This window comes from Hemiscyllium ocellatum, chromosome 1 (genome assembly GCF_020745735.1).
Source record: "Hemiscyllium ocellatum isolate sHemOce1 chromosome 1, sHemOce1.pat.X.cur, whole genome shotgun sequence".
In the NCBI taxonomy this organism is placed as follows: domain Eukaryota; kingdom Metazoa; phylum Chordata; class Chondrichthyes; order Orectolobiformes; family Hemiscylliidae; genus Hemiscyllium; species Hemiscyllium ocellatum.
In genome coordinates, this window is record NC_083401.1 from 130,772,603 (window position 1) to 130,795,523 (window position 22,921).

The window sequence follows — 22,921 nt, forward strand, 5'->3', positions numbered from 1 at the left end:
TTTGCACTTCAGGTTTCTGAGTTTTCTCCCCATTTAGAATATAGTTCATGCCTCTATTCTTTCTAACAAAGTGCACGACCTTACATTTGCCATAGTATTTCATCAGTCACTTCTTTGTCCACTCTCCTAACCTGTCTAAATCTTTTTGTAGCATCCCTGCCTCCATAATACTACCTGTCCCTCCACCTATCTTTGTATTTCTATTCTGTGATACGCAGTATTGCAGCTAAAAAATTGTAGAAAAGTTACTTAATTTTTTTAACTAGATATGGACTACCCACAGTGATTCAATCAGATAATGGGTCACATTTACACCAAAGTTATTCCGATGAGTTATCAAATTAAACCAGACAGTGAGGACGTTCTCAAAGACTGGGATAAATTATTGAGCTATCTTCTAGAGAAAAATTGAAAATGACCTGAAAGATTTATAACACTCACATGGAGAATAAATGTGGGTATAAGGTGGCAAGTACTAAACTAATTACGCATGATGTAGATTTAGGAAATGTTGTTCCAATGAAGCAACATCCTTATAGACTTAACCCTGTAAAGTTGGAACAGGTTCAAAAAGAGATTGAACACATGCTGAAAGAGAATATAACTGAAGCGAGTTGTAGCAAATAGAGCTCTCCCATCGTTATGGTGCCAAAAGCTGATGGTACCCAATGATTATGTGTGGACAATTGCAAAGCCATGCCATTTGGTATGAAAAATTCACCATCCACTTTTCAAAGACTAACCAATTAAGTCATTTTGGGTTTGTCCAATTGTGAGGTATACACCATTGATCTGATGATTTACAATCACATATGGAACGACTATTTGGAGTATTGATTGGAATTGTTCAACTGACTTCAGCAGGCAGGCTTGGTGATAAACCTGGATAAGAGTGAGTTTGCAAAAGCCCCAGTCATGTTCCTGGACCATATCATTGGACATAGACAAATGGGCCCATGGAAGGTGAAGACATACCATCAACGAAGGAGGATGTGCTATGTTTCTGGGACTGAATGAGTTTATCAAAAGTTCATAATGAACGTTAGTAGTGTGGTAGCTCCACTGACTAACTTATTGGAGAAGTGCAGAAAATCTCAGTGGAAGAATTTACATTATGATTTCTCCACTGGTTGATAGATGGCTATCAACGTGAGTGATGGTTGTGTCAGTGATGTACTTTGTAAGAAGACAATGAGAGGATAGAAAGATTTATTGGGTATTTTTTTCCCAGAAAACTGAGTAATTATCAATAGAAATATGCCATTATTGTTGAGAAGAAGACCTTGAATTTGGTGTCGGTATTGCAACATTTCAACATTTATGTTGCCAGTAATGTGTCTGAGACAATTGTATATACTGATCATAACCCGTTAAAGTTTTTAGAAAAGTCTAAGGATAAAAACAACAGACTGCTTGGATGGAGCTTATTATTGCAGCCATATATTGAAAATTATATATGTGGCAGGATGAGATAATATAATTGCTGATGTGAGGTCGCGACTTACATGAAGGAAGATAGATGTGCTGGGTGGGGAGAAAACAGATGGAAAGGGACTATAGTAGTGAATGTTTGCATGCTTAGAGTCAATGTAAACTATATGCATTGTTGTGTACTGACAGTGTAAGACTAAGGGTTTTTTGAAAAAGGAAGTCATCTTTGTATATTGTTGGTTCCTTTTTAAAGTGGGGAGGTGTGATGATACTATGGTTTTCAGAGGTGAACTTTAGTCTGGTTTCTTTCATGAAGATAAGTTGAGACAGAAGTACCAAGAAGTCTGCTCCAAAGTCAATAAGGTAAGCAATTTGTGAAGCATTATTTTTAAAAGTTCTAAGAATAGAAGCAGCCTGAATGGGTGGGATGAGGCTTCCACAGCTCCAGGATTTTCTTTTTTAGTTTTTCTTTCCTAGCCTTCAATCGAAGTTGCTGAGATCTTGAAGCTGGATGTGCAAATTCTTATTCTTCTCTCTATTACAGCTAAAAACTGGGAATCTCCTCCTGCTGCTAGAATTGCATGTGAGACCACCTGTCTTACTGAATTTGCCTTTGCCACGTGTGTGTTTATGGGAAGTTACTATATTGGAACAGTTAATTAGCAGTAATTAATATGTATTATTCTGTTTGGCATTTTGATAGAGTTACTGTTAAGCCAATTCTTTTATTTTTGTTTTGTCTATATTTTAATTATAGTGTATGAATAAAGAGTATTTTGTTTCAAGCCTAGTAGTTTGACCAATTGAATTAATCACAGAACATGCCACATTCCATGAATAAATTTAAGAAAACTTATAAAACTAAGTCTGCAGCAGTACCTCTTAGGTATAAAACAGCAGAGAAAATAAAATAAAAATAAAGATTAAGAATGAAGTTTACTTCTGTACCTGAGCAGAGTGCTGTTTTAAAAGATGTTAATCTTTGACTCTAAGATGAAACACAATGGCACCAACTCTAGCAGCACAGTCAGAGTCTTGCTAATGATGTGGTGATGTGAGAGGTGCAATGATATGAAATGTGATTAGGAACTAACAGATGTTAAAACAGGAATTATACTTTTTAAATGAGGTAAGAGAACATGAAAAATATTAAAAGGGAAGACTTAAAATGAGGTCTCCTTCTAATACGCTCAACCAAAAATCAACAAGTCAATTGCTTGTGCAACTCAGGCATTATTGCTCAGTATTCATAAAGACAGAGGTTAAACATACTTGTCAGCTGTTGCTACTGCAACAACAAAAGTGTTACAACAATCCATAGACAAACAGTTGGGTCAATATTTATAAAAAGATATTTGAAAACTATTCTTCTTGATCAATATACATTGTTTTTGGAGTATACTGCATTCACAAATTTTGCTGAGGTCTTGAACTCCGTGTTTTACAGGTCTATTTTTCCAGTGGATTTTTTGTACTGCAGTGTGGGTTGTCTCACTGGTGGTCCATCTGATTCAGCAGTGTCCACAGTTCTGGCCTCTCACGATGCTGGGCGGATTTCTGTGGGCTACAGGTATGATTAATTGCAAGTTGATTTACTTCTTTATCTGAAACAAAAAGTCCTTTCTGTATTTGACACGTGTGTGGATATTTTTCTAGATTGCGAGTGGAAGAAGGGGAAATGTTTTGCTTCTCAAATTGAGTATTCAAACAGAAGCTTGAAGGTGTAATACAATTGCAGTCGTGAACTTAAAACTGTACTTTACTTTGAGGGCACTGACTGGTGCACTTAAGTACAGTGTAACACTTTTTTTTTGAGAGAGTATTCAATAAAATTTAGGGCAATACGATGAACGTTGACCTTCTGATTGTTGACTGTGAATGTTATTACTGTTATATCTTAGGTTGATTTGACTTTTGTTACTTAAATGATTTATACATCAGCATAAACTAAGCTACATGGGAAAGTTTCAAAAATCATATTGACTGCACTCACTGTGGATTGTGAGCTTGCTGCTGTCTCTGGGTGTCATGAGTGAACATTGATTCTATTTCTTTAACTTCAATGCTGCCTACTTTGAGAAGCCATAACCTCTTACCCCGCCAAAACAAATGCACTGTATTTGTTCATCTTAACTTCATATTAACATCTAATTTATCCACACAATGCAAGTGAACATCACAATATGCAAATACAATTTTAATATTAGGAATGTACTCTAATTCAATATTGTGAAAATATGTATGATCTCCATATTCATTTTAGTTTGGGATAGTGCACTTTGTAACACTTTTTACTTTTTCCTAAATGTACATCAAATTTATTTACATTTGACAGTTTCCTCTCCCCAGAAGCTTCTCCTTAGTGCAGAGGCTGTCTGAACCAATCATTCCTCACCCATTACTAACACGTACAATTTCTGACAGACCTCACTTTCTCATGCGCTGGAATGTAATTTTTGGGTGATGTTCTTCCCTTCCCATGGTACTGAAGCCAACATTAACTACCTTATTTTAGCATGGATTAGGGCATCAGGGAAGAATAGTAGCAATATATCAGAAATCCAATATCTGTTTAATATAAATAATGGTTTTCATGAACAATTTTCATTTTTCAGGAAATATCACAGTTATTCCCATTTTGAAAACAGTTGGGCTTGGCATGGGAGGTTTAATCTGGGCTACCTTTAGCCTTTTAATGGGCTGGGCTAGTTCAAGGTAGGTAAATGCCTTTGTAGTTATATTCACTTGATGGATTATATAATTAATATGTTGTTCATGTAGATGTATTTGGCAAAGAATCCTGCACTCAGTGTTGTTTCCAATCTAATGGGAAAATAAAACTGCATAGTTTCAGAGTGATTGTGTTTGGTTTTGAGTGGAGGCAAAGAATTCAGAATTGTTCAGGTCTCAATTAGGACTTAAGGTTTGAAGAAGTTTATTCTTCCTAAAAGAGCAGTAAACATTAGACACATATATATGGTAAATGTGACTGAAGCTGAGACAATAAGCTACTTTGATGAAGATGTGGGCAGCTTTCTTCTGGAGAAATGCTGGTGACATTAGATTAACTACTGGCTGGGATGATGAAATACAGTACAGTAAGTTGTAATTTCAGCAGCAGTTCTACTGTATTAGTACAAGTGCAATGGAACAGAATGCACATCATCAATGTAGAGGCTGTATTAAATCGTGGAAATTAGATCATTTTCATAGTTGGAGTCAGCTCCCAAAGTTTACAGGAATTCTTCATTGGCACATGACCTCATCCATCTTAGAAAAGTCTAAATCTGGAAGGACCCCAGAGGCCATTTTGTGCTCGTGGAAAAATCCTTTAAAAAGGTCTTTCACTCCAATGATGAAGTGGATTGTTTATAGAGAAGGTAAGTGGGTCAATTATCTTTGCCTTCCTAATGTTGCTGTGCTGCTAGGTTAAGGATGAAATGATGTCTGACAAGAGTCAAACAGTGGAAACACAATATTATGCATGGTAATCATGGAGATTTTACATTTGGTTCTCTCTCCGAAGATTATGTGCATTGTTTAGAGTTTACAATTGTTTAACTTGAGCACATGTAAGCAATGTGGATAGAGATCAATCCACAAGAAACATAGTTATGGGGTGGTTTCACTTGGTTCTTCTCTGTTCCACTAATGTAAGTAAACATTTTTTAATCTCACCACGTTACTCTTCATTGTTAATTTGAGCCAGTGGAACATATGGATGTTTTTAATCATACTCATGTGGTGGGAATTAGGTATTTAATGCTTCAGAGCGTCTACGAGTTTGGCACACCTTGTGCACTTACTAGAGGGAATGGAGATTGGAGCAGAAAGTGGCATCACATAGTTACTGTGGTACTCTGCTGGTAGGCCCAAACCAAATGTAATCTGAATCAGCTGTCAATGATAAAAGCTACTACAGAGTAACCGAGGACATTGCAGATCATGGCAAACACCTGGAGACGTTGGTGGAATTTTCAGTAACTTGGATGACATTATTAAGAGCATAAATACAGTTAATTGGTATAATTTTCACAAGTACAGTCAGTGGCTATGATCTTAATGTTTAGATCAGAGTGGTGCTGGAAAAGCGCAGCAGGTCAGGCAGCATCCGAGGAGCAGGAAGATCGACGTTTCAGGCAAAAGCCCTTCCTGATGAAGGGCTTTTGCCCGAAACATCAATTTTCCTGCTCCTGGGATGCTGCCTGACCTGCTGTGCTTTTCCAACACCACTCTGATCTAAACTCTGGTTTCCAGCATCTTCAGTCCTCACTTTTGCTCGGCTATGATCTTATTGTCAGTACAGATACATGGTGACAAGAAGATCAAAGTTGAGAATCAAATATTCCTGGGTATATAATTTTTTTTTGGAAGGACAGACAGGAAGGAAAGAGTACAATGTTTCCTGTAAGCAGTGCATGACCATACACTGGGAAATCAAAACTCGTTCCCATCCCATGAATGTCCACACATTGGACATTACACACAGACCTGGCAATGAAGGAGTCCTCAGTAGATCTCACTGCAGCAAGTTCCCATCAGCCACATATGGACAGCCCATGAATTCCAGGATGCGCCTGGAAGAGTGTAGAGAAAGACCAATCCTGGTATGGTGCAAGTTTTTGTTGGTAATGATATGCTTGAAGTGGAGGTGAATGTGTCCGTACTTTCTGAACAGGACATTGATGACCATGTGGTGAAGTACACAGCAATTACTAAGAGCTAGTGTGGCCAGAATTATATGTTTGAAATTGTAGAGTGTATTAGCTTCTTCATACAGCGACAGTCTCTGCTTGAATTACACAAATCTTATTTTCATATCTTGATAGTGGATAAAAGCATGGAAATTACAGTCCAAAAATTGCTGATTTTGTACAGCAAGCTTTTGTACAGCGCACTTACAAGATTATCCTTGCAGGAATTTTGAGACTAACTTCTCTGTGACAGAGCCTCCATCGGGACAACAATGAAGAAATTTTATGTTAATGGTGACCTTGATTTGCAGAAGATGATGTTTACATCAGATGGACTTTGTACATGCCATTCTTAATGACACAATGTTCAGTCGGTCAACTGTGAACGAAGGACAATTTGAAGTTTTTGCCAAAGTCACAGAGTGTAACAAAATGGCATTTCAGCCTCCAAGTGAAGTGAGGTGATTGTCAAAAGGCTTTGCAGTGAGTGCATTAATGTGAAACTACAATGTCTTGATCACTGCACAGAACAATAGAATAAGTACAATAGTCACATAAACAAATATTGCCTGGAAATGCTCACAAAGCCACAATATTTCACTACATTGAAAGTTCTGAATGATGGGTTAGTTGAATTTCATCTTTGGGCAAATTCTTACAGAGAAGCTGTTTAAAATTTGAAGCTATGCAATTTGCAAAGGCCAAGGTTAATAAACTGAAGACTCAGTATCTAGGTGGACACGTTCTTTAGTGTGATGAAGTGAAGAAGGTTCTGACTATTCTCAACAGCGTTATGGACATGGCTGAAAACCTTCAATATATTCACCTGCTACGCGACCATCTGGAAAGCAGATTTCCAGAAGAGGAATTATGGCAAGCATTTGATCAGGCTGCAATCATCAAGAGCACTGATTATGAATTTGAAAAAGACAGCATTGCATAACTAATATTCTACTTTTGTACCAAACAATGATGAAAGTGTGGCAAGAAAGGTATGTGAGGAATACTCCAAATTAATGGTTGTGGTAAAAATCATTATATATTCCATTCAGATTTTCAGCAATTTAGTGGATTATGCCTTAAAAGATGACTAGTTTGAAGAAATTTTCAGCTCTGGATATGTATCCAATGTTGCAGGCATCAGGTGCCAGTTGTGACCATGGATTTAGCCTTGTGAACTTGATTATGTGTAAATCCAGAAATAGATCACCTAAACAAGTTGATGCGAATTGTCATAATTTCATCTGGACAAAATATCAACCTGAACGCATTATACAAATATTGGACCACAAATAAAGCTAGGCTCAAAACGTTGCCAACAAAGGAGAAGCTAAATTACTTTGCCCTCTTTTGGTCATGCAGTGTATGTGATGTGCATAGTGCCTCCATTATTTGGCCTCCAGACTTCTGATCCAAGCAAACAACTTTGTTCATTTTAGCAGGTAGAATAACAGTAACTGTAAAATTAATATAAATGCACACTTTTTACTAGTTCATAAGCAAACTGGAAAACAAAATGCAATTGACTTCTGCTCAGCAATGTGCTGCTGAGATTCTGCACAGACCCCAGAAAAGTTAGAAGCAACACTGAAAGAGTGGTGGGGAAATGTTGTTAATATGGGATGGAATAGGTATGAGAGCAAGAAATGATCAGAAGGTGCAGTATCCATATGGGTGGAGATAAGAAACAAAAAGGTGAAGATAGCACTGGTTGGGCCTCTAGCAGTAGGGAAGCATACATAAGGTCCACGCAGCTAAGAACAGAACGGGCCTTGGAAGAACATAGGGAGAGTAGGACTAATCTTAAATGAGGAATCAAGCAGGCTAAAAGGGGTCATGAAATATCTTTAGTATGCAGAATTAAGGAGAATCCCAAGGCCTTTTATTCTTCTATAAGAAGCAAGAGGGTAACTAGAGAAAGGGTTGGTCCGATAAAGGATAAGGAAGGAAGGTTGTTTGTTGAACCTTAGAAAATGGCTGAGATTCTCAATGATTACTTTGTATCAGTGTCCACTGAGGAATGGGAGGTGATGAATGCTGAGATTAGAGAGAGAAGTTTGTTTACTCTGTATCACATTGACATAAGGATGGAAGATGTCTTGAGTAGGCTTAAGGTAGACAAATCCCCAGGACCGGATGGGATCTATCCCAGTTGCTGAGGAAGGCGAGGGAGGAAATAGCTGGCAACAGGAGATCGAGAGTAGTAGTTAAAGGGAGTTTCTCGAAATGAAGAAAGGTGACCAGTGGTGTTCCACAGGGGTCAGTGTTGGGGCCACTGTTGTTTGTAATATATATAAATGATCTGGAAGAGGGCATTGTTGGTCTGATCAGTAAGTTTGCAGATGTTACGAAGATTGGTGGAGTAGAAGAAAGCATAGGGGACTGTCAAAGATTACAGGAGGATATAGAGAGACTGGAGAGTGGGTCAGAGAAGTGGCAGATGGAGTTCAATCCGGGCAAATGTGAGGTGATGCATTTTGGGAAGTCTAATTCTAGAGCCAACTATACTGTAAGTGGAAGAGCCTTGGGAAAAGTTGATGAGCAGAGAGATCTGGCCGTGCAGGTCCATTGTACCCTGAAGGTTGCTGCACAGGTGGATAGAGTGGTCAAGAAAGCATATGGTATGCTTGTCTTCATCGAATGGGGTGTTGAGTATAAGAACTAGCAGGTCATGTTAAAATTGTACAAGACATTGGTTCAGCCACATTTCGAATCGTGTATACAGTTCTGGTTGCCACATTATCAAAATGATATGGACGCTTTGGAGACAGTGCAGAGAAGGTTTATGAGAAAGTTGCCTGTTATGGAAGGTGCTAGCTATGAAGGGAGGTTGAGTAGGTTAGGATTGTTTTCATTAGAAAAAAGGAGATTGAGGGGGGATCTGACTGAGGTCTACAAAGTCAGGAAGGATATAGACAGGGTGGATAGAGATCAGCTTTTTCCCAGGGTGAGGGATCCAGTAACGAGAGGTCACGTGTTCAAGGTGAGAGGTGAAAAGTTTAAGGGGGATACACATGGAAAGTACTTTACACAGAGGGTGGTAGGTGTCTGGAATGTGTTGCCTGCAGAGATGGTAGAGGCAGGCATAGTAGATTCATCTATGATGTGTCTGGACAAATGCATGAGCAGGTGGGGAGCAGAGGGATACAAATGCTTAGGAATTGGGCGACAGATTTTAGACAGTGGATTTGGATCGGCTCAGGCTTGGAGGGCCATCAGGTGGTAAGTTTTCTTTATTCTTTGTTCTAAAGGGAAAATAGAAGATGTAATATATTTAGAGTTTTAGAAGGCATTTGATAAGGTACAACACATTAGGCTACTTAATAAGGTATGAGTTTATGATTTTGGAGGTAATATATTACCTTGGATAGAGGATTGGCTAACTAATAGAAGCCAGAAAGTTCAGATGAAGGGGGCATTTTCAGGATGTCAAAAGCTACCGGTGGGATCAGTGCAGTGGTCACAGTTTTTTTTTGCAACAAGAATGAGATAAGTGAATGTACAATAGTCAAATTTTCAGATGACACAAAAATAGAGGAGTCAAGTCGTGAGAATGAAACGGAGAGTTCCGTTCGGGATATGGACATGCTCAGTGAGGTGAGCAAAAAATTGGCAGTTCGTATATAAAATTGGAAAATGTGATGTTATACCCTTTTGCTGATGAAATAGAAGAGCTGAATATTATTTAACTGGAGAAAGACTGCAGAAAGCTACAGCACAGAGGCATGTGGGGGTCCTTGTGCATAAATCACAAAATACTAGCATACATAATCAGCAGACAATAATGAAGGCAAGTGGAATTCTAGTTTTCACTTCAAAGGGAATAGAGTATAAAGTTAGGGAGGTTTTGCTAAAATTATACAAGGCATTCGACTAATCACAGCTGGAATATTGTGAAAACGTTTTCTTGTCAAAGGAAAGATAAACTGGCATTGTTGGCAATCCAGAGAAGATTCACTGGCTTAATGAGGGTATGAAACAACTGTTTTATGAAGAGAGTTTGACTATAGGTCTATACTCATTGGAGTTTAGAACGATTAGAGGCAACATTATTGACACGTTATTACTAACTTCTTAGGGGAACTTGACAGGACGTGGAAAAGTTACTTTCCCTGGTGGGTGAGTTAAGAACCAGGAGGCATAATCTCAGAGTAAGAAGTCATACATTTTAAGCCAAAGATGAGGAGGAATTTTTTCTCTCAGGGGATTGAGTATTTATGGATTTTTTTTGTACCATAGAGGACTGCAGAGGCTTTGTCTTTAACGTTGGTCAAGACTGAAATAGGTAGATTTTGATTCAGCAAGGGAAGCAAGGGTAATGGGGAAAAGGCCCAAAGTGAAGCGTAGGAATATCAAATCAGCAATGACCTCATTGAATTGGTGGAGCAGGATGGATGGGCTGAATAGCCTACTTTTGCCCTCAGCTTTTAAGGTGGTGGATAGCAAAATGTTGAGGTGGTGGGGTGTTTGGAGGTGTAAGAGAAGGCAGTGCTTTACTCAGTAAGGGAAGGGATAAATTCCTCATTGACTCTGCTGAAATTACAGTTGCTGATTGGGAGAACTACCTAGAGAAATTCTACCCCGAAAGTGAAGATGCAATGCAATGATAAATATTCAGGAGTTGAGAAATGATCTTATTATACAATATAAACTTTTCTAAGAGGAAGCTTCAGACTGTTGGAACTGCAACAAAAATGTTTGATGCCTGTAAATATTAACAGAATGCTCAGCAACCAGCTGGCAACACTGAGTATAATAAAGCAGTCTTATTTGTGATATCTTGTGTTGCTATATGAAAGGCAAGTTTTTGGGAAAGTGGCCATTAATTTTCAGCTTTCACAATAACCTGATTTTATTTAGACATAACTGCTGTTAAAATGTTTAGCTCAATGCCGATATTTCATACCTGAAAATAAGTCTTGCATTTGACATTGCTTTATTGTACTATGCAGAAGTAAATTCAGACTTAATGTCCGTCAATAGAATATAATGAATGGTTACAGCTTCAATCCTTCAGCACAGTATAAATTGTGGAATATGATTCCAAATCAAGACACACCAAAAATAAATCAGAAATCTCGTGTGAGAAAGAAAAATCAGTTGTCTTAAAACAGCCCTAGCTGCAGGCTTTTATTCAGTCATATTCTTCAATTTTATCTTTTTTTAAACTTGAATTCTTTTTTGTTCAGGTCTGAAGTGTTTAATCAGGTTTCTCTGATCTACTGAGATTATTAGAATTGTGTAAGCCATTTACTTGTACTGACCTACCTTTCTGGGTGGGTAGCATGGATTATCCTGCTGGATGTAAAAGTGGCCTGGATTTTGCCATTGCTATCATTGTTTCTTTAAAAGCGATAGCGGTTTTGGAGTTCACAGCGAAATACAGAAACCACTACCAGTCATCACCTACTTCTCTATAGAGTGTGCTGTTTAAGTTCTCACAGATTGCAATTAGTTAAAAATCTCCGAATGTTTGAAAGGTTATAGTTTTAAGCCATATCACTGTTTAAAAGCCGATCAAAGCAAATATCTTGTTAATGTTCTGCAACTGGGTTTTAAAATAAGCCATAATTACTTCAGAAGAGCTTCACTGACTCTGGAAAATTAAGTTAATGTTTGTTTAATGCCATATTTTCCATTCTGATAGGGAAGTGAAGTTGTAATCAAAATTCCAAGCATTTTAAAAAATATGTTTTTACAAGAGGTTTATTCCGAATCTTTAAGATTCTAATACCGTATATACGATTCAATGTTACATTTCCCATGAAGTATATTTAAAAATTGAGGATAATTTTGCTTCCTGGCTTGTTCTCTGACAATTATTCAATGTAATTGACGACTTGCTCTACTCAATTGACACCACTGTTGTTGGATGCGTGGAGATCTGCCTGACTAGGCAGGGAAAGGGGAAAAAGAGATCTATGGATCATTATGGACAGTTTTTTTTAAAATTCAGAGTTAAGCACAATCTTGTGATTGAAGACCAGAAAACATAAGCCAATACCTGAAAGGAACACTGAACAGAAAAATCCCAAAAGAATGCAGATACTGGAAATCGGAAACAAAAACAGAAATTGCTGGAGAAACTCAGATCTGGCAGCATCTATAGACTGAAAATGGAATTAACGTTTTTATTCCAGAGAAGGAACACAATGAGAAAAATTTCCCTAAAATCTGGCTGTGTCAATTTTGGAAGATTTATGGAATCTTGTGAGCCTTAACTACTCTTCTCATGCAATTGTACACAATGCATCTCTGAGCGAAGAGGGTGCCTAAAATGAGGTTGATGTCTCTCATCCTTGTTGCGTAACTGTAATTGCTGAGCATCAATGGTAACAGCAATAGAGTGCAGATCTGTGGGCATCTCCAGCAGCTGGACCTGGCCTCCCATGGCAGCCGTAATCTGTCCTTGTAGACAGACAGATGTATACAGATAATGTTGGGCAATATCAGAGAGGAAAAAAAAGGTCCTTGGTAATATGAGCAGTCACTCCAGTTATGTAACTCGTCTGGACACCAGTCCCAAAATTGAATGGATGAAGGTAGTTCCAGTCGTACAGATCCCACTTTCCTGGACTAGTGTCCCAAGATTTAAAACCCATTTCTGTGACACAATTTTTACCCTTAGGTTGATATCTTTAGTTTAATTTGCCTTATGCCAGTTTGCTCATAGCTCAGGAACTATCACAGAGATTATTACCCTTGCAAATATACACACTGAGTAAAATCAGGAAAAGGGTTACTTGTAAAGAAATGAATCCATGATAATTGTACACTGAACAAGGACTACTGGAATGTTTGATAAGGAGAAAATTCAGAGTTAAGTTCTGATCTTGCACGGTTTTTCCTTTATGTGCATGTAATCAGCACATTTTGATCTTCAAAAGCCCCACATTGTTTTAAAATGAAATGGATTTGTACACAATATGTTCTGTGTCCAGTCATATCTGGTAGTGGGCCAAAGTAAATTATATCCTCGAACCGCTGCATCTAACCCTGGGGAATACAGTGATTAGATTAGACCAAACCAGTACTGGGAAGCACAGATATTACTGGCTTGGATTCAGTAGAACTAGAATATAACTGGACTATTTGTTATTTAGCGACAATTATTATTCAAGGTCACATCAGTATTACATTTTAATGATCAAATAATTCCTTCCTAAACTGAGAAATTTATCACTGCATGGATAGCACAAATACAATATCTGTTATCTACTTATTGATCCATTTTTTTCTCATGGGTTAGCCAATGTGCTGTCTAATTTTCTGGTTTCTAATTGGTTAATTTATATTTTCAAAGCCTCCTCAATCATTAAACAGAAACAAACAAGTATATAATCCTCATACCAGGCACTGAATTTCCAGGGTGCATTCACTTCCACGAACTACAGCAGAATTGGCCCTATTTATTTCCTGCTGGAGCGATGGGACTTCCTCAGGTGTTGAACCGAATTAATTAACTTTCAGTGACACATTGCCAAGAACAACAGCAGTATTTAGCTGGCATCTCCAGACAATCGGGGAAGGTGGTTAGAAATGACACATCTAAAGAAACATTGAAGGATTTCTATTTAAGGGGGCATGGGTAAAATTCAATGGCAGCGGTAATTGTATTCAGGATTCCACTAGGAAAACAAAAAGAATGGAGAGAATGTAGCTTTGTGGAAATGGAGCTCTCCCTGTTAAAGAGTATAAAGGTATAGGGCAAAAAAATCCTCTTTCAACAGGATGACAGGAGCAGACCAGTTAGTTGTCACCAAGCTGCAAGTTTTAGAGGTTACCTGCAGCAGGAGTATGGCACCAAGAAACTGGATCCAGTTCTGGAAAAGGCTGAATGACCTCACATGATCTGGCAATGGTGAGTGTTTGCAACTCTCAACTAACAGCTATCACACTCTTCTGTATAGTTCTAAGCTGAAAGTGTCTTGTGGTGCAATGGTACTGCCCCTACCTCTGGACCAGGAGTCTTGGATTCAAGTCCCACCTGCTCAGAGAAGCATAATAGCATCTCTAAACAGTTAATTGGAAAGTCTCTAGCACTGCTCTGGACTATATCCCTTGCTTTCAAGCAATCCTTACTCTCCAGCCTCCATCTCAAACCTCATTTGAATAGGTATTCCTCACATTTACACATAACCAATTACCCTGTTGTTTCTGTTCGTCAGTCACTATTAATCTTGTGGTTCCCACAAGTCTGAAACAATCTTTCTTTGATTCAATCATTATCAACTTAATACTTTTATGTATTTCTCCAAATCTACCATATGATATATACACACGTGATAGTATCATTTCCATAGTAAAAGCAAGTTACTATCAATGCTGGGAATCAGAAATAAAAACAGAAGATTCTGTAGAAACTCAGCAGCTCTGGCAGTATCAGAGAGAGGAACAAAGTTAACATTTGAAGTTCAAGCAGTAACTGCTTCTGATTCTACAAAAGAGGGAAATTTCCAATGCTTTCTGTTCTTAAAACAAAAAACCTTCTAACATTTTGTAATTAACAACAATATAATGTAAGATTTTGTGGTTCTAATTAACCATAATTTTAAGATCTACATCAATTGCAAATGACTGAATTAGTTTTGGGAAAGAGACAATCTATAATGTTTCCTAGCTCTGATTAATTATGGGACTCATTTATAAGTGTGTTTATATAAGTTAATTGAAACAAAATAAATAGCCTTTAATAAGGCAGTGAATTCAGTTGTTTCACAATGGTGTACCAGCTCACAGGATCTGTCTTTGTTAGACATACTCCAATGTCCTCTTCTGTTGACTGAAATTATTCTTCCATCTCTCTTCCATTCAAGCCAGTACCCCTGTTTATCTTAAACTCTAATTGACTCACTGCATAACTAGTGTGTGATCAATCTCTGATTGGCTAGGTAGTGTGTGTCCATTCCTACTTGACAGAGCAAGTTTTTTTATTTGTTTGAGAGCATGTACTATTACCCCTGCCCAATGATTTCATATCATCCCAAATGTCTAATTGATTTATCAAAATATTCTGGGAAATGTGAAAGCCTATCAACCTCTTTTAACTGTTGACGTATGAAACAAATTAAATGAAGTTACTTATCAAAACCCAGACTGATTATTTTGATCTCCAAAAGAAATGAGTCAATTAGCAATTACCTTAACACCATACTGAAGTATGTTAAACCCAAGGCCACAAAAGTGTAATTGCTAGATACAGAAAAATATATAAAAATAAAAAAATCCAAAAATATTATACATGGACTTGTTACATCCTTTGAAGTTACAGAATTAAACTATTTCAAAACATTGCTGTGTCCTTGAGTAAAAGCTTTTTACGTTAAAGCATTTTCATATTTTTTAGCTTGAGTTTACATTAATGTAGGACACAAAAAACTGTCACAAAACTATAAACCCACGGCCTTACTTTTGACCGAGACATATGTCTATATCTCAATACAGAGGTTTTTTTTAACACCTAACCACAACAAAACAGAAATTAATGTAGTTCCTCACTTGTTTAGTTCGTTCAAATGGGCTGAAAAATAACAATTTTATAATAAGTCACCTATCAACCTCTTCTAACTGTTGATGTATGAAGTACATTAAATGAAGCTACTTACCAAAAACCAGACTGATGTATTTTGATCTCCAAAAGAAATGAGTCACATCAGAAAGAATCATCAGCAAAGATTTGACTCCTCACACTCCTATTCACACTTTCCCATTGCAGGAGAAGATAGTCAAAATACAGGGAAGGGACAGAAAATTAGAGGAAGAATGTGTTCAGGTCCACTGTGAGCCTGACGGAGGAGGACACACTCTGGCAATTGGCAAACTGGTCATGGTACAGCCATTGCTGATGGAGAAATGGGGTTGGCTTAAGAGACCAGGTGATAGATTGCCACATGACACTGAACTCTCACTCATGTTGAATTGATATCAATGGTATATATAATGTCATTATCAATATAATGTTAATTCAGAATCTAATTTCACCCAATGATCAATCCAAACTCAATTCTTCCATTTCCAACACTTACAGAGATAAAGCTGGCAGGGGAAGTATTGCAGGAGGCTGAGGAGTCCTCAATAGAGGAGCATCATTTTGAGGATGCACTGTTACATGATTCCTCACACCATCCACTCACACCAAGCGCAGAAACAGTCACCTCAGTCAATCCAGTTTCACAGGTCGAAGAGGTGGCATGTGGTGAGGAGCACTTCAAAAATGAACAGGTTAAATGCTGGAGACAATGTCAGCAATGGAGAGTCCTCAGAGATATTTCAGGCTCTGCTCAGTTAGATACAGGTGCTGAGACTCTAGGCTCTAAACCTAAAGGAACTTATGAGATGGTTATTGAGGGGCAGTGGTAATGTCCATACCTCTGAGCCAGCAGGCCTGACTTCAAGTCCTACCTGCTTCAGAGGTATGTAATAACATCTGAATTTCCAGAGGTTGTGGACATAACAGGAAGCTGAGTGAGTGTCAGGAATAAAAACAGAAATTCTGGAAAAACTCATCAGGTCTGATAGCATCAGTGGAGAGAAAGCAGATCTTAACACCTTGTGACCCTTCTTCAGAACTTTTCTTTTGTTCACTGTCATGTAACCCCAGGCAATTGTGTTGACTACCATCTCTGTTGAAAGAGTGAAGGATGAAATGTGACAGGTAACCCAGTATATGCTGATTCATAACTTGGGCCTGCACATTATGGTTGACAGTTTATAGAACTTCCATCAAATTACTGCAGTGGTAGCTGAAAGGCAGCCAAGTTCTCGCCTCTTGATTCACAGGGAAGTGACGGTGGACCCTCCGATGCAAAATGGAGAAAGTATGTTCGTGTCTCTTCCTCGAAGCCCCTGCTACTGCCACATGCTGTAGTGACCAAGTTAGCCTTAACACAGCTGCAGGTTGGGCAGATAGGCTGGACCACTGTGGGCTGAAACATCCAAGGGACATCTGCCATGAGCATCTGGCATCAGAGCAGGGGACCAGCTGCATTCCTCTCATTCCGCTGAGACCGTCCGGTACAAACCAGGTGGAAATACCAAAAAAAAATGTCTTAACTGCACAAAAAGATTTATAACTATTTGTTACTGTTCCACACCACTGATGCTTTCTGTTTGAATTTTAAAACTATTTTATGTGAGTTACCCACAGATGGCTTGATGGAAAACCTGCAATGATGCAAAGCTTACAAGTGAAGCCTACAATTTTGCAAACCTTACAAGTGGCGCATGCCTGAACAAGAGAAATTAAAATTGTGGCTGCACTGGACATCATTGGCATTAGGATGCTTCCCTTCCTCCAAAGAGGAGGTTGCTAGATGCTCTCTATTTTCATCTAACGACAGTTTCACCCTCTCCCTGCAATACGATGTGGTGAAGGACATAACAGACCAGAGTAACCCTGGAGACTCTTCATGAGATCCATTGAATGGAGCTTCCAGTTCTGATAGGCCACTTGAACTGCTTCTGAAACAGTCCAACAGTTTGTTGTATAATATCCCCAGTGGTGGTGTGGCTCCTGTTGCACTTCTGTGCTTCTGTTGGAGGTTTCCTCACTGAGGTCACTTGTCAAGTATGAGTCTTCTTGACTCTGTGACCACCAGTAACTAAGTCTGATAAATGGACAGAACACCTGTCAAAAGATGAAGTTCTGACAGCTCCCTCAACGTCTAGCACAGACTTACATGATGTTCTTGCATTTCTTATGGTACAGCTGCATAAGATGCCCTCATTTTTCTTTGTGTGTGTGTGTTAAATATTTGATTGCTTCTCTTGGAAGGACTGTAAAATTAATGAGATAACAAATGGTACCTTTGATTTAAAACCTTTATATTGTCACAGTCTTAACAACTGTCCTGCAACACCAGGAAGTCTATAATATTTCATTTTTTAAGAAGTTACTATATCTTTTTCAAAGAGCTATATTTAAATATTCAACGTTACTGATGCTTGTGCCAAAACAGACTGCATTGCTTTTAGACAAAAAACAGAAGTTGCTGGAAAAGGTTTGGCAGCATCTGTGAGAGAAATCAGAGTTAATGTTTTGTGTCTGAAGAAGGGTCACTCGACCTGAAATGTTACCCCCCTGATTTCTCTCCACAGATGTTGTTCACCTTTTCCAGCACTTTCTGTGTTTGTTTCTGATTTACAAGTTCTTTCAACATTGTTTTTAAACATTTTCTTCTAGATGAAAATGCCAATTGTTTTTCTTTAATGAGATGTATTATCTCTGTTATATTGTGATTCAGTGCTGTACAAAAGAGGATACCAACTGTATAATGCGATCAGATGTCTAAAATGGTCTTTCTTCAGGTTTGGCTGGTTTGGATTGGATGTGCAAAAAGTTCCAAGTCCTATTCTAAACTACATTGGAACAGCATTAGCAGCTTTAAGGTAATGACTGACACTTTCAGAGATGTACAGAACTGTCATGATATTATACAGATCTGTGTACACAGAGCTTGGAATTGTTCAAATGATATACCTTGTAACCAGAATGGTAGATTCAATTTAATAAGTGTAAATAAAACTAACAGACAGCATCAATATTTAAATGATCAGAGTAATGAACAAAAATGTTGGGGCAGCTGAGCCCAGCTGTCCACTGTTCCCTTGTCATAGAAAGACTTCAGTGTATCTTGCATATCCTGAATAAACACTTTCTGAGGCAGTGTCTCTAGGTTGTTTGAACTAGAGCTCAGCTTTTCTGAGCACGAGGAGTGATTTGAGTCTGTGTATGCTGTGCAGGAAGCTGAGAATATCCTGGACTACATGCTCCATGTTAGGCACTCCATAGCTAGAGAGAGTTCGGAAAGATAGCAATCTTACAGAGAAAGAAGAGCAGACAGGATAGGAGTCGTCTTGGTGTAAGACACTCTTGAATTTATTTTCAGTGCTGAATACCGATGAGACTATTCAGGCTTTGGAGTAGTGAATTGTAAAGTGCATCCATGGCACTGTGAGGGAAGAGGAGGGCCCCTCAAAGAAGTAGTACAGGTCCACAATCCTTTATCCAAAGCTACAAAATCCGAAAAGCTCCGAAATCTGAAGTTTCTTTGTGAAGTTTTTCTCTGCATAACAAGATTGTTTGGTGTGCAAACAGGTGACCCAACTCGCTACCCATTCGATCCATGTCACTCAGATGTGAGGTGGCAGCGTGGCCCAGCACTGGCAGGTGTCAATGATGCCTCAATGCTCGTACTGGTTATACACGAATCTGCTTTTGGTCATTTTTTTATTTCACTGTGAAAACATCATTTATTCCAAAATCTAAAAAAATCCGAATTCCAAAAGAATTCTGGCTCCAAGGATTTCGGATAAAGGATTCTGTACCTGTAATCTAAAGATATTTAATATGGTCACCTATCAAAAGTTGCTGCACAAGATAACAGCACGTGGCATAGGGGCAAAAATATTAGCACAGACAAAGGATGGGTTACCTATTGGGAAGCAATAGCTGGGTCCTCTACTATTTCAGACCTATATCAATGACCTGAATGAACAGGCTAAATGGACGGTATCTAAATGTACTGATAATGTGAAATTAGGTAGGAAAATAAATTAGGTGAAAGTGAGGACTGCCGATGCTGGAGATCAGAGTGGTGCAAAAGCCCTTCTTGAAACAATGATTTTCCTGCTCCTCAGCTGCTGCCTGACCCTGCTTTTCCAGCACCACTCTAATCTTTACTGGGAAAATAAATTGTCAAGGGGAGGCACAGAGTCTGCAAAGGGATAATTGATAGGTTAGGTGAGTGAAGAGAAAGAACAAATGACCGAGTATAACATGGTTAAATATAAACTTGTCCATTTTTCAAGTAAGAATACAAAAGCAATGTCCTATTTAAGTAGAGAGAGATTGAAGAACCTGCCGAAACTGGGGTTTCTGGCACATGAACCATAGAAACTTAGTCTGCAGCTACAGCAGCTGATTAGGAAGGTGAATGGAAAGTTGTCATTTATTGCAAGGCCATTGGAATATAAGTGTAGGGATATTATGCTGCAATTCTACGGGGCCTTGGAGAGACACCGATCACCATGTTGTAATATGACATGCAATTTTAGTATCCTTATTTGAAACAAAAGATTTGGAAGCAGTTCAAAGGAGGTTCTCTCAACTCATTCCTGGAATGAAGGTCTTGTCTTATGAAGAATGATTGAACAGATATTAGGCCCATATCTATTGAGTTTAGAAGGAGTAGTTAGAGCTCTTGTTGAAACATTGAAGACCTTGAGGAGACTGGATAGAGAATATAGCAGAAGAATGTTTCTTCTTGTAGTGGAGACCAAAACTAAGGTGCATAGTTTAAAAAGAGACCTCCCCTTTCAGATAGAGATGAGGAGGTTTTTTTTCTTCAATGGGTTAATAGAATTCTCTTCATTAGAGGTAGCGGTAACTTGGTCTTTATTTAACCCAGCCTTCACTAAATTTAGAGTTTGGACAGGCAAGAGCATTGAATGCTTTGGAGTAAGGACAGGAAAATGGATTGGGACTAGAACCAGCTCTTATTGAGTGGTGGAGTATGTTGGAAAGCCAATAGGCTTTCTCCTGCTTGGATTACTCAGGGTTGCATGAGCTATTGAAAATAGGAAACACTTGTTACTGGATAAATGGTGCATGAGAGATCTTTGGAGTACCGGTGTGAGGCCGAGGATGTGAAGAACTTGTTCAGAATAGAAGGTTTGTACTTCGGCAAATCTGGGGTCAAAAACCTCATGGGATGGGTTAACTTGCACAATGGGATAGATAAAATTAATTTGCCAGGAGGGTTATGCCCTTGGATGAAACATTAGACAGGAACACAGAAGAGTTGGAGAGGTAAATAGTGCAAGAGTAAAGAGTAATTCAAATAGGGGGATTGAAAGAGAGGGTGAAAAACAGAAAACCTTCTAAGATCCAATTGAAATGCGTACAGTGTGACTAAAAAGAAAAGAGGTTGATAAATGACAGACCTAAGCTGCCAGAAGGACTTGAATATAATGGCAACAACAGGCTCAAAGAAGCAGAGGATTGGAACTGAAGATCCCTTGCTACTGGGTATGCAGTGAAGATACAGGATGAGGGACACCTAGATGTATTGATTAAATAAACTATTATATCATTGTAAAGGGGATGGAGAAGCAAAGTTGCAGTTAGGTGCTGAAACTACTGAACATTGATAATGATGGACTTTGTTCAGAATAACTCAGAGAAAGAACAAACAATTTGGCCCAAGTTGATTGCAATCCAGTTCTGAAGAAGGGCCACTGGAACTGAAACATTGACTCTGTTTTCTCTCTACAAATGCTGCCAGACCTGTTGAGTTTCTCCAGCAATTTCTGTTTTTGTTTCAGATTTCCAGCATCCACAGTTTTGTTTTGGATTACAATCAAAACTGGTAAACAAAACAGTGATTGCCTCAAAGAGAAGATGGTTTGATGACAGTGTAGACATGTTCTGATGAAAGAAAAGAGGTGGGTGGGGAAAAACCTTAGAGATATCAATTCAGGTTAAAATTCCTTGATGTTTAGAAATGTCTAGGTCAATAAAAGAAGTTAGCTGCTTTTGTTAAAATAAAATCATGTGCTTGAGTAACTTGACTAATTGATTGACAGAATAATTTATTCGACCATTCTAGGCTGTGTCATTTATGTTATGTAAGTGGACTTTCAAAAGGTATTTTCCAAAACACCATTCAATAGACTCAAATAAAAATTAGAATCTTTGGTTAAATAGTAAGTGGCATAATAAATACAAAATTGACATGTTGACCTTTATTGCAAGTAAGTAGTATAAAGACATCGAGAAACTATTTTATAGGGATTTGCTGAGGCAATACCTGAGTATATGTAAGTTCTTGTCTCCATATTGAAAAATGGATGTATTTGCAAAGGATGCAGTACAGAGAAAGTTTACTGCTGATGAGAGTTTTGCCCAGTGATGAGTGGTTGAATAAATTGAGCTTATATTTTGGAGTTTAGAAAAATGAGATGTAATTTCTTGGGAATATATAAGATTCTGACGGGGCTGGATAGGGTAGCAATGGAGAGATTTCCATTGTTTTTCCGACTGGAAGTAAATATACAGTTCCCCAAGGATGGTTATAATAGCTGCTGATCTTGTTTGTGCTTGTTTGGCATATTCAAGATATAATTTCAAAATTTGCAATGAAATGTAGTAAACTATTAGCAAATGGTAATTGACCTCTTCAGGTACAGACTGATGAAATAGGAAGGCGTAACAAGAAATTTAACACCGAAAAACATACACTGTGATAGAATGAGGAGAGGTAGTACAAAGAAAGTTGTAAAATTTTTAAGGGGATCATCAGGGCAGCTGAGGAAGTATGTACATGAATCTTCAGTTATGTCCCCTCAGGTTCTTTTGTCAAATAGTTAAAAATTAGATTCTTCATTACTGACTGGAAGCTGTCCATTTTTGTTCACTCGTATCAAAACGTCTGCATGAAATCTCCTTTTAGTTTTTTGTATAGAAACAACAACCCAGATTCCTCAGTCTCTCCCAAATAAATATTGAACCAAAGGATTATTTCCTGTAAGTCAATGGTTATTGTTTGCAGTTTTAATGTATTTGGATGAAATGAGTAAGAGAGATTGATGTCTGAATTTCGCTAGATCCCACCACAGTTTCCAGTGAAGGAAAGACCTACAGTGAAAATGCTTGATAGCTAATAATGGACTGGAAAGTGCATCATAGTATTGTGGGAAGATTACAATGAAAGCAAGATTAAAATGTGTCTATTCAAGGGGAATATATATTCAAATACATTAAAATGATGATAAATGCTGGAACTGTCAATTTTAGG

General features: G+C 38.2%; 1 protein-coding gene across 1 annotated transcript in view; it reads left to right on the forward strand.

Annotated features, from left to right (window-relative positions):
- The window catches only part of LOC132817322 (transmembrane protein 144-like), a 72,698-nt gene that overhangs the window by 13,937 nt on the left and 35,840 nt on the right, over nt 1-22,921 (forward strand). Inside the window, exons 3-5 of the mRNA XM_060827768.1 lie at nt 2,879-3,001; nt 4,047-4,146; nt 18,432-18,512. Coding sequence (XP_060683751.1) covers nt 2,879-3,001; nt 4,047-4,146; nt 18,432-18,512 — 304 coding nt within the window. The remainder of the gene's footprint in view (nt 1-2,878; nt 3,002-4,046; nt 4,147-18,431; nt 18,513-22,921) is intronic.